A 14,221-nucleotide genomic window follows, 5' to 3' on the forward strand; every position below is an offset into this window, starting at 1 on the left:
CAAGATTCTGAGAGGGCTTAATAGAGTAGATGTTGAGAGGCTGTTTTCCCAGGCTGAAAAGTCTAGAACTAGGGGCATATTATCGGAATGGGATTAGTCTGTTAGGACCGAAATAAGAAATTTCTTCACTCCGATGATTATGATTTTTTTAGAATTCTCTTCCCAAGGATGCTATGGATGCTTACTTGTTGAGTATATTTAAAGCTGAGATTGATAGAATGTTAAACTTGAAGGGAATCAAGAAATATGGTAATAGAGCGAGAAGGTGAAGTTCAGGTTGAAGGTCAGTCAAGATTTTGTTGAATGATGAAGCAGGCTTTAAGATCCATATGGCCTACTCCTGCTTCTTTTTCTTATGTTCTTACAAATAGCGATGTAAACTTGGTTAAAGGTTGAATTTTAAGAAGGGTCAAAGAAATAAAAGAAAGTAGAAAGGTTTAGGGAGGAAATTCTAGAGAGTGGGACTAGACAGCTAAAGGCACAATTGCTAATAGTGGGGTGCACAAGAGGCATCGCAAGAATGGTGAGTATGGGTGGTGAACTAGAGGCTGCCACAAAGATGGTGAGCAAGATCTGGTGCAAAATAAGATACAGGCAGCAAAGTTTTGGATCATCTGAAGTTTGTGGAGCGCTTATGACGTGTGACCCATCAAACTTGACACACATTTCCATTTTATTTCCATGGGAAGACTGTAATACTTGTGTTTCAGTGCTTTGCTATCAAATGCCATTCAGTTATCCTGTAATGGGAAGGCTAGCTATGATATCCATAATATTTCAATTTATTACAAAAAAGTATAGACAGTGGAATTGTTTGCAAAAAATGAACATGATTAAAGCATTAATTTCCAAGATGCATTTCTTTGTATACTTACAAACATACTGCACACCTGCTAGTGGCACTATTGAGCTTCCAATAGCGCCAAACAGTTTGTTGGTTGTATTCCAACCCTAGTACAGAGCAATGTAAAATAATTATGTTCTTAATCAGGTTTTTCAGATAAATTTGGAAACACTAAAAACAGGTGCAATGTTACAAGCCATGTAGGGATCTGCAATATGCAATGGTAACTGGTATTGCTATTTAAGAAAATTTTCTGACTAAATCTTTGATTTTTCCAGGAGCGTATGATTGAGAAAAGGCCACTGAGAGTACCGTGTAAAACAAAGTTGAGTCTAAAGAAGATTGTGGTTGGAATTAATTGTAGGCCCCAGAACTCATGGGCTGCTGTAGGTATTTTTATTGTATTCAAAGTTAATTCCTCAAATATCAAAGTACCACACTTACTGAAAAATACTGCTCTGCTTCAAGCTGGTCTTGGAGCTCCCGCATTTGTCCCTCATTTCCTCGATATTGCCTTAAGAAATCAAAATGAGGCATAATCAGATAGTGGTGTAACCAGTCTTAAATAAAAGCTACATTATGTGACAAGCATATCTAGAAAAAATGTTATAAGACACACAACTGCTACCATCTCCATTTTAAGATTTTTTCCTTACTAGTATAACAAATTATGGCACTAGAAAAAAATGTCTTAAATCTGTTTTTTTTTCTATTTAATTTGATGTCTAATGTGCATGGAAACTCCTCATTGTGCTTTAAGAATCTCCAAATTATGCTACTAATGAATCTGCACCCACTTATTGGGTTTCTGTTTTTCCAATATGGAGTTCAAACTCTCTCATTATTGACACACAATGCCCTAACCCAACTCAAGTGCAGATTAGCAGGCCACAGGCTTATACATAGAGTTTAGCCAGGTAAAACCAGCTTGCCAGAGCTGCCTCCCATTGCTTATTCAGCTAGGATCACTTGATATTGGCTTGTTAGATTGTGATATTGGATTTCATTGATAACTTAATTAAGTGAGAAGAATTCCAGCTCCCAGTGGCAATCTACCCCTCCAGGTCCTAGCAAAGAGCTGAGATCTGTCAATCAACAGGACTCTGGAGTACTGCAAGTTTGCCTGATTCAGCCTTTAAATTACCGAGACTGCCATGAACTGCTAACTTGGTTCCAAGCCAGCAACGGCAAGCCTGCCAGCTTGGAGCCACCTCCACTATTATGAGATTTGAATTGTCTCCCTTCTCTTCCTAATTCTCACTCCCACCCAAGGAGGAAAGTAACTAGTCAAAGACAATTATACATGGAAAATTAATAGAGGTAGGCAAACGAGTTCAGGCTGGAAAGGATTGACAAAAATATATATAAATTTCCAAAGCTTTAAGTGTCAGCTTGGCTCAGTAAGTCAATAGCAGCATTCACTAAATCAGAATATTATGGGTTCAAAGGATAATCTAAGATGACAGTTTGATACAGTCTGAGGGAATGTTCCGTTATTCAGGTGGACTTAAACGATCCTACTCAAAAGAGAGCAGGGAATTCTGGAATTTCATGTGCCCCTGTTAACATTTGGCCATCAACCAACAAAACAAAAACACATTAAGTTTGTGGGGCTTTACTGTGTGAAATTGCCTGCTACGCTTGTTTACAAAACTGCAGTGACTACACTTCATTAGTGTTCAATGATGCCATGAGGTTGTGAAAGGCACTATAAAATGTAACTTGTTCTTTGATGTCGAGGAAAGAAAGAGCTTGCATTTATACAGTGCCTTTCACAACCTCAGGACGTCCCAAAGTGCTTTACAGCCAATGGAGTACTTACAAAGTGTAGTTACTGTTGTAATGTGGGAGATGCAGCAGCCAATTTGGCTCAGAAAATAGCAATGTAAAAATGACCAGATAACCTGTTTTTTTTTAGTATTTGTTGGAGGGATAAATATTAGGCAGGATACCAGAGAAACTCCTCTGCTTTTCTTTGAAATACTACCATGGTGTCTTCTATGCCTGCCTGACAGTTAAAGGTTTTTTAAAGGTTAACTTATAATTTTTAAAGTTTAACAGGTCCTGAGATTAAGTATTTGAAATAATAGTTGCATAAAACGTCCTTTGTTCTGTGGACAGAGCAAGCATTTGCCCTGGCCGACTGCCTTGTCACTGCATTCTATAACATTACTCAGGTGCAAAACATCATTAATGCATCATATATAATTATAGGCAGCTGTTTGGATTTACTTTCATTTTGATCTGCATTTACAGCAAGAGAAAGCTGACTCGATATTAGTGAATAACTGGTATAATGACAATTAAGCATAAAATTCAACAATATTAATACACAATCTATAAACTCTCAAAAGTAAGCACTACTGGGAATGATAGTGTGCACCATAGACTTATTTTGACCCACCTACACATTAGTAAATAGCACAATAGTGTGAAATTGTTGCCACTACAGCTTTAATTAACCTATTTAAATCCACCAGATCTTTTCTAAAAGTCATCTCTGATAAAAGGTAGAGATTTTTTTATCTTCTGTCTTTTCTTATTGGTTTTTAGACACATAACAGCTGAGAGCATGAGGAACTTGGTCTTGTTCTCTAAGCCGTTACAATGCAAGTCTTAGCCAGCGACCAAGAGGCCGACCACAGTGGCTCTGAGGGAAACCCCATCTAATTTTCCCTTGCCATGGTAATGCTTATCATTTCCCTGAGCAGTATAACTGAGATTGGGAACTACACAGCTCTGCCTCCTCATGCTGTTTGCCATTCCAAGTCCAAAATTTAACAAAAAAATCAAAAGACTGATCAATGATAGATCATTTGGGATGTGAATGGGTGGCAGCAGCACCACAGACTGGACAGGCATTTTATGACAGGGCTCAAGGAAAAACTGGAAGGTGCTGCATGTACTAATCATAAAGATAATACATAGGCCAGGAACTACCAGAATGAGATGAGGAGAAATTTCTTCACTCAAAGGGTTGTTAATCTTTGAAATTCGCAACCACAAAGAATTGTGGATGCTCCATTGTTGACTATATTCAAGGATGGGATGGCAGATTTTTGATCTCTCATAGAATCAAGAGATCTGGGGAGCGGATGGGGAAAGTGAATTTGAAGCACAAAATCAGCCATGATCGTATCGAATAGAGGAACAAGCTCAACAGGTTGTATAGTCTACTCTTGTTCCTATCTTGAGTTGTGAGACATTACACAATAAGATATTCTTCATCATTTTCAAGACAAGTTGAGAATTAAGAGTAGCCATTAATGGCAGATGAAAAATGGAACCACCGAGCCATTTTCACAAATATTTAGAATTAATATAAGATTTAATGTTGGATAGAATTTGCAACTTAGGTCATGAAAGGTTTATGGTTCATCTGAACATGATATGATTTAAGATATTACTGAGATAACATTCTTTCCTGTATCTTAGTATTTAAAAGGAACTGCAAAAAAACTATATGTTAGTGCACAATGGAGTTTTTCGTAATGCATTTTTGTAAGTTCAATTTTTCTTTCATTTCTCTTCTGAGGTGCTCAAGAATCTCCCATATGGGCCAACTTTAGATTTTACTCCCTGCAGAAAAGCACTTGACCTCTACTCCAGAAATCGTTAATTCAATGAGACATTTAGCTCATTGTTATGTAAATATTTGGTGCAAAACTACCACTTCAACATACCGCCCACATTATTAAACAAATTTTGAGTAATTTTTGAAACTGTATGCAATGTTAGTCCCAGTTAATTATCACAGAGTAGTGCTGTAAATCCTCAATTTAACAGGCACTACAAAATAACTTTTCCTAATAATTTTACACCAAGACCTCCCACAAGTACATTTAAAATAGATTTTATGCAATGTTAATATTCCAAGCAGAAATAAATACTTTGAGAGTTGTGCCAGCTGGAATTCCAGCGACCGCTTAGATTCCAGCAATGAATTGATCTCTTGTTTCAGCTGCTTCTCTGAACCTTTCAGACTGTCTGCTTCCAATGACTGTGCCTTTAGTTCACTCTTTGTTATTTCTCGTTTATTCATCTCTTGATCCAGCTGCAGTTTCAGATTCTTCACCTGTGTAATTAAGAATATTAATCATAGTTTCTTAATATAAATTATCTAAATTTAAGATGGAAATAAATTAACTGCATTTAGAAAGTGCCTTACCACATCTGTCAGGATGCTCCAATTGCATCACATTCAAAGATTTAATTTTTAAAGGGCAATCAGTGTCATACAGGTAAACATGGTTATCAATATATGCATAGCAACTGAGACAAGCACTGATGGAAGGCTTCATGAGTCCCATGAGAAGAAGGCAAATTATCCCAAGTTACTTGCACTTCCTTCCTGACTACTTTTTGAGGGTTTGCAAGAACAGGAACCTAGGAGCTTGCTGTCTGCCCTCTTGGCCAAAGGTAATGCTTTACCTCAACCGAGATGCTGAATTTAGTTCTAGTTAAAAACCTTGTGGAAATTGTTTGCACAGATTAAAAACAAAAATGATGGACATACACTACAGCATCAGAAAAGAGAAAATAAGTTTAAAATAATTTTAATTAAAGAGCCTCCATCAAGAACCTTGGATGATGGGTTTTTGCTTGAAATGTTAATCAACCTGCTTTATTTTCAGATGTTTATGCAACTGCAGTGAACACCCAGTCTTTAGAATTTGTTTTTTATAAAAATAATAGCTATATTTTAGGCTAAACATCCCTTCAGTTTTGTGACCATGATTGTGGCACTTGCCTGTCATACTTTTTATGTTTCACTCACCTCATTGGCAACCAGTTTCACAATTCTATCACCTTCATGTTGTTTAGACTTCCAATTTTCTTTTGGCAACTTTAATTATAAATTTTGCCCCCAATCCTTGAATCCTGTGCTTGGCAAAAAAATTTTTATGCATCCAAGCTCTCCATACCCATCAAGGTCTCCTGCCCCATTGTTCTTTTCTCCAGAGTACCGTCTCAGGGTGGACAATCTTTCCTTATAACGCAAGGGCTCTCAGTTCAGGAATCAATTCTGTAATCTTCCTCCGAACTCTTGCCAATGATTTTCCACTTTCTTATAATAGGTAGGTCAAACTGAACACACTCTAAATTTAATTTGCTTTCTTCATCCACAAACACAGAATCAAAAATTTTAACCAGCTATCCACTAAATTCCAACGATCTCTCTTGCTGTTGCCTCAAACACATCTACTTTTGGCACGTGCTCCATATTTTCCTTTCTATACCTAATCTCATGGGTTTATATTTATTTGTGTTGAGCTTCACTTGTCATCACTCTGTCCAGAGCCTGCTAGATTTTTGCACATTGATAAGTACCAATGGTCACAGTTTTCAACTTGGTACCATTTACAAATTTAAATACTTTAGACAATATTTCATTCTCCAATTAATTAATTTCTGAAAATTCTAGATAACAGCAGCCTTAACATCAATCCCTATGGTGTTCCACTGGTAACAGTTTTCTACTCTAACAAGTCCCCATGCCACGGTCAATCTATTGTCAGCCATGTATCAATTTAGCCATCAATCCCATAGAAATGCACCTTGCAAATGAATGTTACATGGGATAATGTCAAATATGTTCCTGAAATCCAGATAATCGGGCCTGGAGTTTCCACATGGGTTGCACTGTTATTTTTAGCATAATTTGCCTGAAAGCAATGAAACCACACAAATTGAGTTTTTATGATCTTTGACACTAATTTCAAAAACATTGCAGTAGAAACAGGTCCCATTCACAAAACTGACCACTCCCCCAGGTCAAATTTATCACCATTGAAAGCTTCCGCTAATTGTGCTCATTTGCAGGCCTTCGAAAAGCTTCTACAAATTAATCTAGTTCTTTTGGGGGCAGGGAGACTAATAGGCAGATTTTAAAAACTTTTTTGAGTATAATTTTATTAAATTTACTAAGAAACTGGCTACTGTACCACCAAGTGGTTCCAATCTTTCTTCAGCTCATTTTAATTTATTTAAAATTGGGTTACTCACAGGCATTGGGCTAGATTTTTGATTAAAATGCTTTTATTTTGCGGTCAAACCATTTTCATCTGCGCTAATTCAACTGCACCAGGTTATCACTTTTAAGTACATCAAGCAATATTTTAAAAATAATTTTTCAAAAATATTAAGTTTGAAACTGCTGCCTGATTGTGCTGGTTCACGCAGATTAGTCGTTTGCCAATTTGCAAGTGAGTTTGAGCAGAAACTTGGAAAAATACACTTCTCAAAACTAGTATAATTTGTCCCTGAATCACCTATTGTGACCAAAGTGGAAACTCAACTCCATATTGTTTACTACCTCACTCTTATCCACCATATCCATACTGAAATCCAGTACATTGATCAGACACAACCTGGCCCTGCTGACCCCATGCTGGCTTTCTGTAATCAATTCACATGATCTCTTTTGCTACCTGTCAAAGTTTCCCACACAATCAAGGTTAAGGTCAAAGGTACACCACATTTAAGGGTAAATCGAACAGTCCTTTTTTTTAAATGGCACATTTGCTACTTTCCGATTCATTGGGATATTATCAGATTCCAGTGAGCTTTGAAAGATATTGATGAAGGGATCCATAATCTCCTCAGCTAACTCTACTAGCAGCCTTGAATGAACATTCCGAGCAGGTGGAATCTCATTTACATTTAATTTCCTAAACATTTCTGAATATGCCTTTCCTTGTAATGCTTAAGAGTTTTAAGTTTGCACTCTCCTCTATAACTCTCTTGAAACTCAGGCATCTCTTCCTCCTCCCTTTCAATAGTAAAAAGCTATAAAACAATGGTTCAGCACCTCAAAATTATTGCTTAAAAACAAATTTCAAACAATATGTCACAGAAACAAAAGTGGTATAACATATTACCAGTTCTCATAAAATTACCTACATGGTTTACTCAGGACTGAGTCTCTCTACTGTTAGAAGAGATACAGAACGTAGATTTATCTTCATTTTTTTTTCTGCTACAACTATTGCTGGATTCATATGTTAAAATAAACACAACTCTGGATAAAAAAAATCAAAATAGTTATAACCTTGGTTTGCATCCTCTCACCTCATCCTCCAATCTCTCCTTCTGCTTACTGAGCTGCTCCAGTTTTTGTTGATACTGTTTTAAATCGACTTCCAACATGGAAAGCTTTTTTTCCACTTCCATCACCTGATTCTCTGCTCTCTGTCTGGACATCCTCTCTTCTCTCAGTTTGTTATCCATTTCTGAATAGTAACAAATAAGTTTTATTTGTTTTAGAACAATACAAATGTTAAAATCTAAATTTTATCACGGACTTATGATTTTGAGATGCCAGAAACAATCCAATTATAGAACAAACATTGAATCAATAAAACAACTAAATGAAATTTCAGAAAATTTCAACTGCAAGTAAAATCATTATAGCTGAGGCATTGTTCTAAAAGTCTGTTGAAACTAGAAATAGTTGTTCCATTCAGACCAGGTCAAAGCTTCTTCACACACATCCTACTTTGTACTGAATCTTCTGTAACTTCACATCTAGTGTACATTCACATTAAAAAATGCACACCAACATGATTAACTTCTTCCTTAAGCATTCATGCAATAGAACAAAATATTCTGGGATCCTTCAGAACAACCAGACAGCAAGGTTGCTGATGGACATATTGGATGGGGTTAGTGGCCTTTTTGACACTGAAATTCTAAGCTACTAATAAAGCAAAATTCATACTGACTGAGGCAACTAATATATTAAACAATGACTTCCATCATGGTATTTATCATCAGTATATTTGTATCTATGTCAGGTCTGAGACAAAGTCAGCATTCATGTAATTATTTATTCCCTAATAACTGGAAAAGTCCAATGTAACAAACACCAATGTGCTATATGCAAAAGGTTGGCCCCAGGATTTACACTGAGATCCCTGAATTCACTTGCATGAAAAATAATCTTAGCAAGTACTAACCATTCATGGCCACAGACTTTGCTTCTTCTATGGATTCATACTCATCTACCAATCGTGCTTTAGTTACTTTATGCTCCGTAATTTCTTGATCCAGCCGCTGTTGTAACATTTTATGCTTGTAATTCAAGTCTATTTCCAGATTATTCTTTTCCTATAGTGAAAAGGAATCACAGAACGATGAGCATAAGAGACTGAGGAATCAATGCTACCATGCCTTACTTGGTGGAATGGAAGACAACAAGAAAAGATTTCCATAATTGTTCGCAAGGAATTACCAATCTTAGCTGTACTGCAATGAGAAGTGCCAAGTAAAGGCTTCCGACATGTAAATATAATCATTCATGGGCTCTATTATTTATCTTCTCATAGGAGTTACAAAGGACTACCTGTCCTCCCTTACAGCAATGAATGATGCAAGATACAAAGAGGAGGGATAAATATTAATTGACAAATGTAATTTTCTTTAAGTAAGCTCATGTGGAAAGCTCCTTTCATTATTTATATTTGTTCTCCAGAATATTTAGTAACAGGTACAGATGGTAGTTGTGTTATATCTATATGTTATATTGTAAACTTAATTACCAAACACTTGCAATCTTGAAAGGAATAAAAGAAATGGAATTGCTGAAGCACGAAGGAAAACAAATGATATTGATTCCAGTCACAGATCTTATCCCAGAAGCAAAATAATGCAGATGTTGGAATATAAGCAAATGCCCATCTGTGTGTTTGTTTGTTGGTAAACTCCTCCGAGGTCCTTGGGCCAATCACAATCAAACATGGTGGGATGATACCTTGGACCAAGGAGCATGTTGTAAGGGAGATGACATCTAACCACAGCCACCAGGCAGGTTGGGTGGTGGGGGGGGCTTTGGCCCCCAAGCAGGGGATCCTGAGGTCCTGCCTACACTGTGTCCCCGCTGACACTGTAATTCAGACAAGCTTTAACCAACTTTAATCATACAGCCCAAGAAAGAATGCGCTGAATTTATGTCATAAATCACTGACTTTCCTTCATATTTCATTTGCTTTTTCTTCTCATATTTTATTTGTTTCATGTAAGATATGTTTTGACACAGTAAACATTAATAGTTGGTATGGGAAAGCAAAATGTGGCATGCAGAGCCAGGGAAGATGAAGAGGCTAGAGGGAAATAGCAAAACAAAGAACAAAGAAAAGTACAGCACAGGAACAGGTCCTTCGGCCCTCCAAGCCTGCGCCGATCATATTGCCTGTCAACTAAAACATTTTGCACTTCTGGGGTCCGTATCCCTCTATTCCCATCCTATTCGTTTATTTGTCAAGCTGCCTCTTAAACACCACTATTTTACCTGCTTCCACCACCTCCTCTGGCAGCGAATTCCAGACACTCACTACCCTCTGTGTAAAAAAACTTGCCCCGCACATCTCCTCTATAGTTTTCTCCTCTCACCTTAAATCTATGTTCCCTAGTAATTGACTCTTGCACCCTGGGAAAAACCTTCTGACTATCTACTCTGTCCATGCCACTCATAATTTTGTAAACTTCTATCAAGTCGCCCCTCAATCTCCATCACTCTAGTGAGAACAATCCGAGTTTCTCCAACCTCTCCTCATTGCTAATAACCTCCAGACCAGGCAGCATCCTGGTAAACCTCCTCTGCACCCTCTCCAACGCCTCCAATTCCTTCTGGTAATGTGGTGACCAGAATTGCACGCAATATTCCAAGTGTGGCCTAACCAAGGTTCTATACAGCTGCAGCATGACTTCCCAGCTTTTATACTCAATACCCCTGCCAATGAAGGCAAGCATGCCATATGCCTTCCTGGCTACCTTATCCACCTGCGTTGCCACTTTCAGTGACCTGTGAACCTGTACACCAAAATCCCTCTGCCCGTCAATGCACTTAAGGGTTCTGCCATTTACTGTATAATTCCTGCCTGTGTTAGACCTTCAAAAGTTGACAAAATGTCAGGCAGCAATTGGAGAAAGGGAAGATGAAGAGACTAGAGCAAGGAGCCAAGGCATTGCCATAGAGGGACAGGATGCAAGGACAATCAGTGCTGTAAATAAGAGACCAAGATTCTTTCAGGGAGCTTTCATCTATGATCCTCATCATAAATATGAGTCAGATCCAGAATATGATGTTGGCCGTATGTCAGATGTATGTGAATAGTGTGATGCAAAAAAGGGCCACCTTCAATGTGTTGTGCAAATGGTAAAGTGCAATTGGTACTCTTAAGTGACCCACTGAAAGTTCTTCTTAAGGGAACAACAACAAAATCAAAACACTTCTTGAAAAACATCAGAAAATATACCAGCTGAGTAGAATTGCCAAGAAATCTTTTTATTTTGGCTCAAGAAGGCAGAACTTCAAATGTGGTCTATCGTGAAATATTTAATGATTCAACAAACAATGAAAATGCAGACAATGAGTGGAAACTTTTGCCTTCCCTCCGTGGTGAGTTTGGTGGTGGGGGCATTTAGTCAGACGGGAGAGTAGTGGGTGGGGACCCTCCACCTTCCCACCTCCACCCCTATTAAGTCCATGGGCAGCAAGGCTCGTGGACGGCCTTCCGCCCTACCGCCATTTGAAGCCCTTATGTGGGAAATTAATGTCCACTTAAGGACCTCATCCTGCTGCTGTTGTTATTATCCCAGCTGCAGGCAGGGGTCTCACCATGTGCCGAGCACAAGAAGAAACAAACCTTTGCTTGTGGGCTCCTGGGGTTTGGGGGGAGTGTTCCTCATTGAAAGGCACTCTTCTTCTTAGGCTGTCCCTCGGGGTCGAGGATGACTTGCTTCTACACTAAAAATAAGTTCTCAGGTGACTGAAGAGTCCAATGTGTGACCTAGTCTCTGTCACAGGTGCGGGAGATGCTGGTAGGGGGAACAGGTGGATGGGATGCCCGGGTTACCACATGCTCCTGTTGCTGTCGATGCTTGTCTTTAGCTAGCCCTTGGCGATGAGACTCGAGGTGTTCAACTCCTTCCCGAATGCTTTCCCTCCACTTCGGGCGGTCTTGAGCCAAGGATTCCCAGATGTTGGTGGGGATGTTGCACTTTTTCAAGGAGGCTTTGAGGGTGTCCTTGAAGCGTTTCCTCTGCCCTCCTGGGGCTCGCTTGCCATGTCGAAGCTCCGAGTAGAGCGCTTGTTTCGGGAGTCTTGTGTCAGGCATGCGGACGATGTGGCCTGCCCAGCGGAGCTGATCGAGCGTGGTGAATGCTTCAATGCTGGGGATGTTGACCTGAGTGGGAACACTGACGTTGGTACGCCCATCCTGCCATTGGGTTTGCAGGATCTTGTGGAGGCAGTGCTGGTGGTACTTCTCCAGATTTTTAAGGTGCCTGCTGAACATAGTCCACATCTCTGAGCCATATAGGAGGGCAGGTATCTCTACTGCTCTGTAGACAGTGAGCTTAGTGCCGGGTTTGAGGTCCTGGTCTTCAATCACTCTCTTGCTCAGGCAGCCCGAAGGCTGCGCTGGCACACTGAAGGTGATGTTGGACCTTGTTGCCGATGTCTGCCCTTGATGATGGCATTACCATCACTGAATCCCCCACTATCAACATCCTGGGGGTTACCATTGGCCAGAAACTAAACTGGACTAGCCATTTAATACTGTGGCGACAAGAGCAGGTCAGGGGCTAGGAATCTTGCAACGAGTAACTCACCTCCTGACTCCCCAAAGTTTGTCCACCATCTACAAGGCTCAAGTCAGGAGTGTGATGGAATACTCCCGACTTGCCCAGATGATTCCGGCTCCCACAACACTCAAGAAGCTTGACATCATCCAGGACAAAGCAGCCCACTTGATTGGCACCACATCCACAAAAACTCATTCCCTCCACCACCGACGCACAGTAGCAGCAGTGTGTACCATCTACAAGGTGCACTGCAGGAATTTACCAAGAATCCTTCGACAGCACCTTCCAAACTCATGACCACTACCATCAAGAAGGACAAGGGCAGCAGATAGATGGGAACACCGTCACCTGGAAGTTCCCCTCCAAGTCACTCACCACCCTGACTTGGAAATATATCGCCGTTCCTTCACTGTCGCTGGGTCAAAATCCTGGAACTCTCTTCAACAGCACTGTGGGTGTACCTACACCACATGGACTGCAGTAGTTTAAGAAGGCAGCTCACCAAGACCTTCTCAAGGGCAACTAGGGATGGGTTATAAATGCTGGCCTAACCAGCGAAGCCCACATCCCATGAATGAATTTTTAGAAATGATAGTAGGCTTCCAAGGTACGGAAAGTGGTCCATGTTGTCCAAGGCCTCGTCATGGATTTTGATAACCGCTGGGGGATGGGGGTGTGTGGCGGTGGCGGGGGGGGAGTGCAGGGGCAGGGGCCGGGCGGTGTGGAGGGGGCAACATGGTAGGTTGACGATGGCTTGAAGCTCAGCCTCCGAGTGTGTGCAGACACTAGCATCGTCTGCATACTGCAGTTGAATGAGAGGATGGGACAACCTTGGATCTGGCCTGCAGGTGGCGGAGGGTGAACGGGTTCCTGCTCGTTCTGTAGTTTAGTTTCACTCCAGCGGGGAGCTTGCTGAGGGTGAGATGGAGCATTGCAGCAAGGAAGATTGAGAAGAGCATTGGTGCGATGATAGAGCCTTGCTTGACCCTGGTCCAAATGTGGATTGGGTCTGTGGTGGGTTTGTTGGTCAGGATCACTGCTTGCATGTCATCATGGAGCAAGTGGAGGATGGTGACAAACTTTTGGGAGCAGCCGAAACGGAGGAGGATGCTCCATAATCCTTCGTGGTTGACAGTGTTGAAGGCTTTTGTGAGGTCAAAGAAGGTTATGCACAAGGGTTGGTGCTGTTCCCGGAATTTCTCTTGCAGTTGCCATGTGGTAAAGATCATGTCCATTGTACCCCTTAGAGGGTGGAGTCTTCATTGCGACTCTGGGAGGAATTCTTCAGCCACAGGAAGAAGACGATTAAGGATATTCTTGCAATGACCTTTCCTGTGGCTGACCGCAGGGAGATTCCTCTATAGTTACCGTAGTCGAACTTGTCACCTTTCTTGAAAATGGTTACGATTACGGCATCTCTGAGATCTTCTGGCACGCTCGCCTCCTTCCAGATTAGAAGGGGGGGGGGGGGGGGGAGATGAGGCCATGTATTCGCACCAATAGTGGTTCTCTGTCATGATTTAGTGCTTCAGCGGGGATTCCATTTACTCCTGTCTGGGATTGGGAAGTGGGGGGCAGGGAGGACGGGGCACTGAAATACATACCACTGCACCTGTCCCCCCCGGACCTCCTTCCCACCATCACTCATCTGTGGCCTGGGTCCCCTCCTTGATCCGAGACCTGGCATATGTGTAGTACCAGTTGCAACCACTACCTCCCCGGTGGAACTGCTGAGTACAGAATAACTACCAGCCTCTGATTGGCTGGCAGCTCACAGCGGTTGGGACTTCC

General features: G+C 40.8%; 1 protein-coding gene across 2 annotated transcripts in view; it reads right to left on the bottom strand.

Moving 5' to 3' along the window:
* rock1 (Rho-associated, coiled-coil containing protein kinase 1) overlaps positions 1 to 14,221 on the bottom strand; it is a 224,903-nt gene that overhangs the window by 59,393 nt on the left and 151,289 nt on the right. For both annotated transcript variants that reach the window (XM_078540622.1, XM_078540621.1), the window contains 4 exons: positions 8,803 to 8,953; positions 7,916 to 8,076; positions 4,735 to 4,919; positions 1,289 to 1,358 (listed from right to left, as the gene is read on the bottom strand). In XM_078540622.1, coding sequence (XP_078396748.1) covers positions 1,289 to 1,358; positions 4,735 to 4,919; positions 7,916 to 8,076; positions 8,803 to 8,953 — 567 coding nt within the window. The remainder of the gene's footprint in view (positions 1 to 1,288; positions 1,359 to 4,734; positions 4,920 to 7,915; positions 8,077 to 8,802; positions 8,954 to 14,221) is intronic.

This window comes from Cetorhinus maximus, chromosome 4 (genome assembly GCF_964194155.1).
Source record: "Cetorhinus maximus chromosome 4, sCetMax3.hap1.1, whole genome shotgun sequence".
In the NCBI taxonomy this organism is placed as follows: domain Eukaryota; kingdom Metazoa; phylum Chordata; class Chondrichthyes; order Lamniformes; family Cetorhinidae; genus Cetorhinus; species Cetorhinus maximus.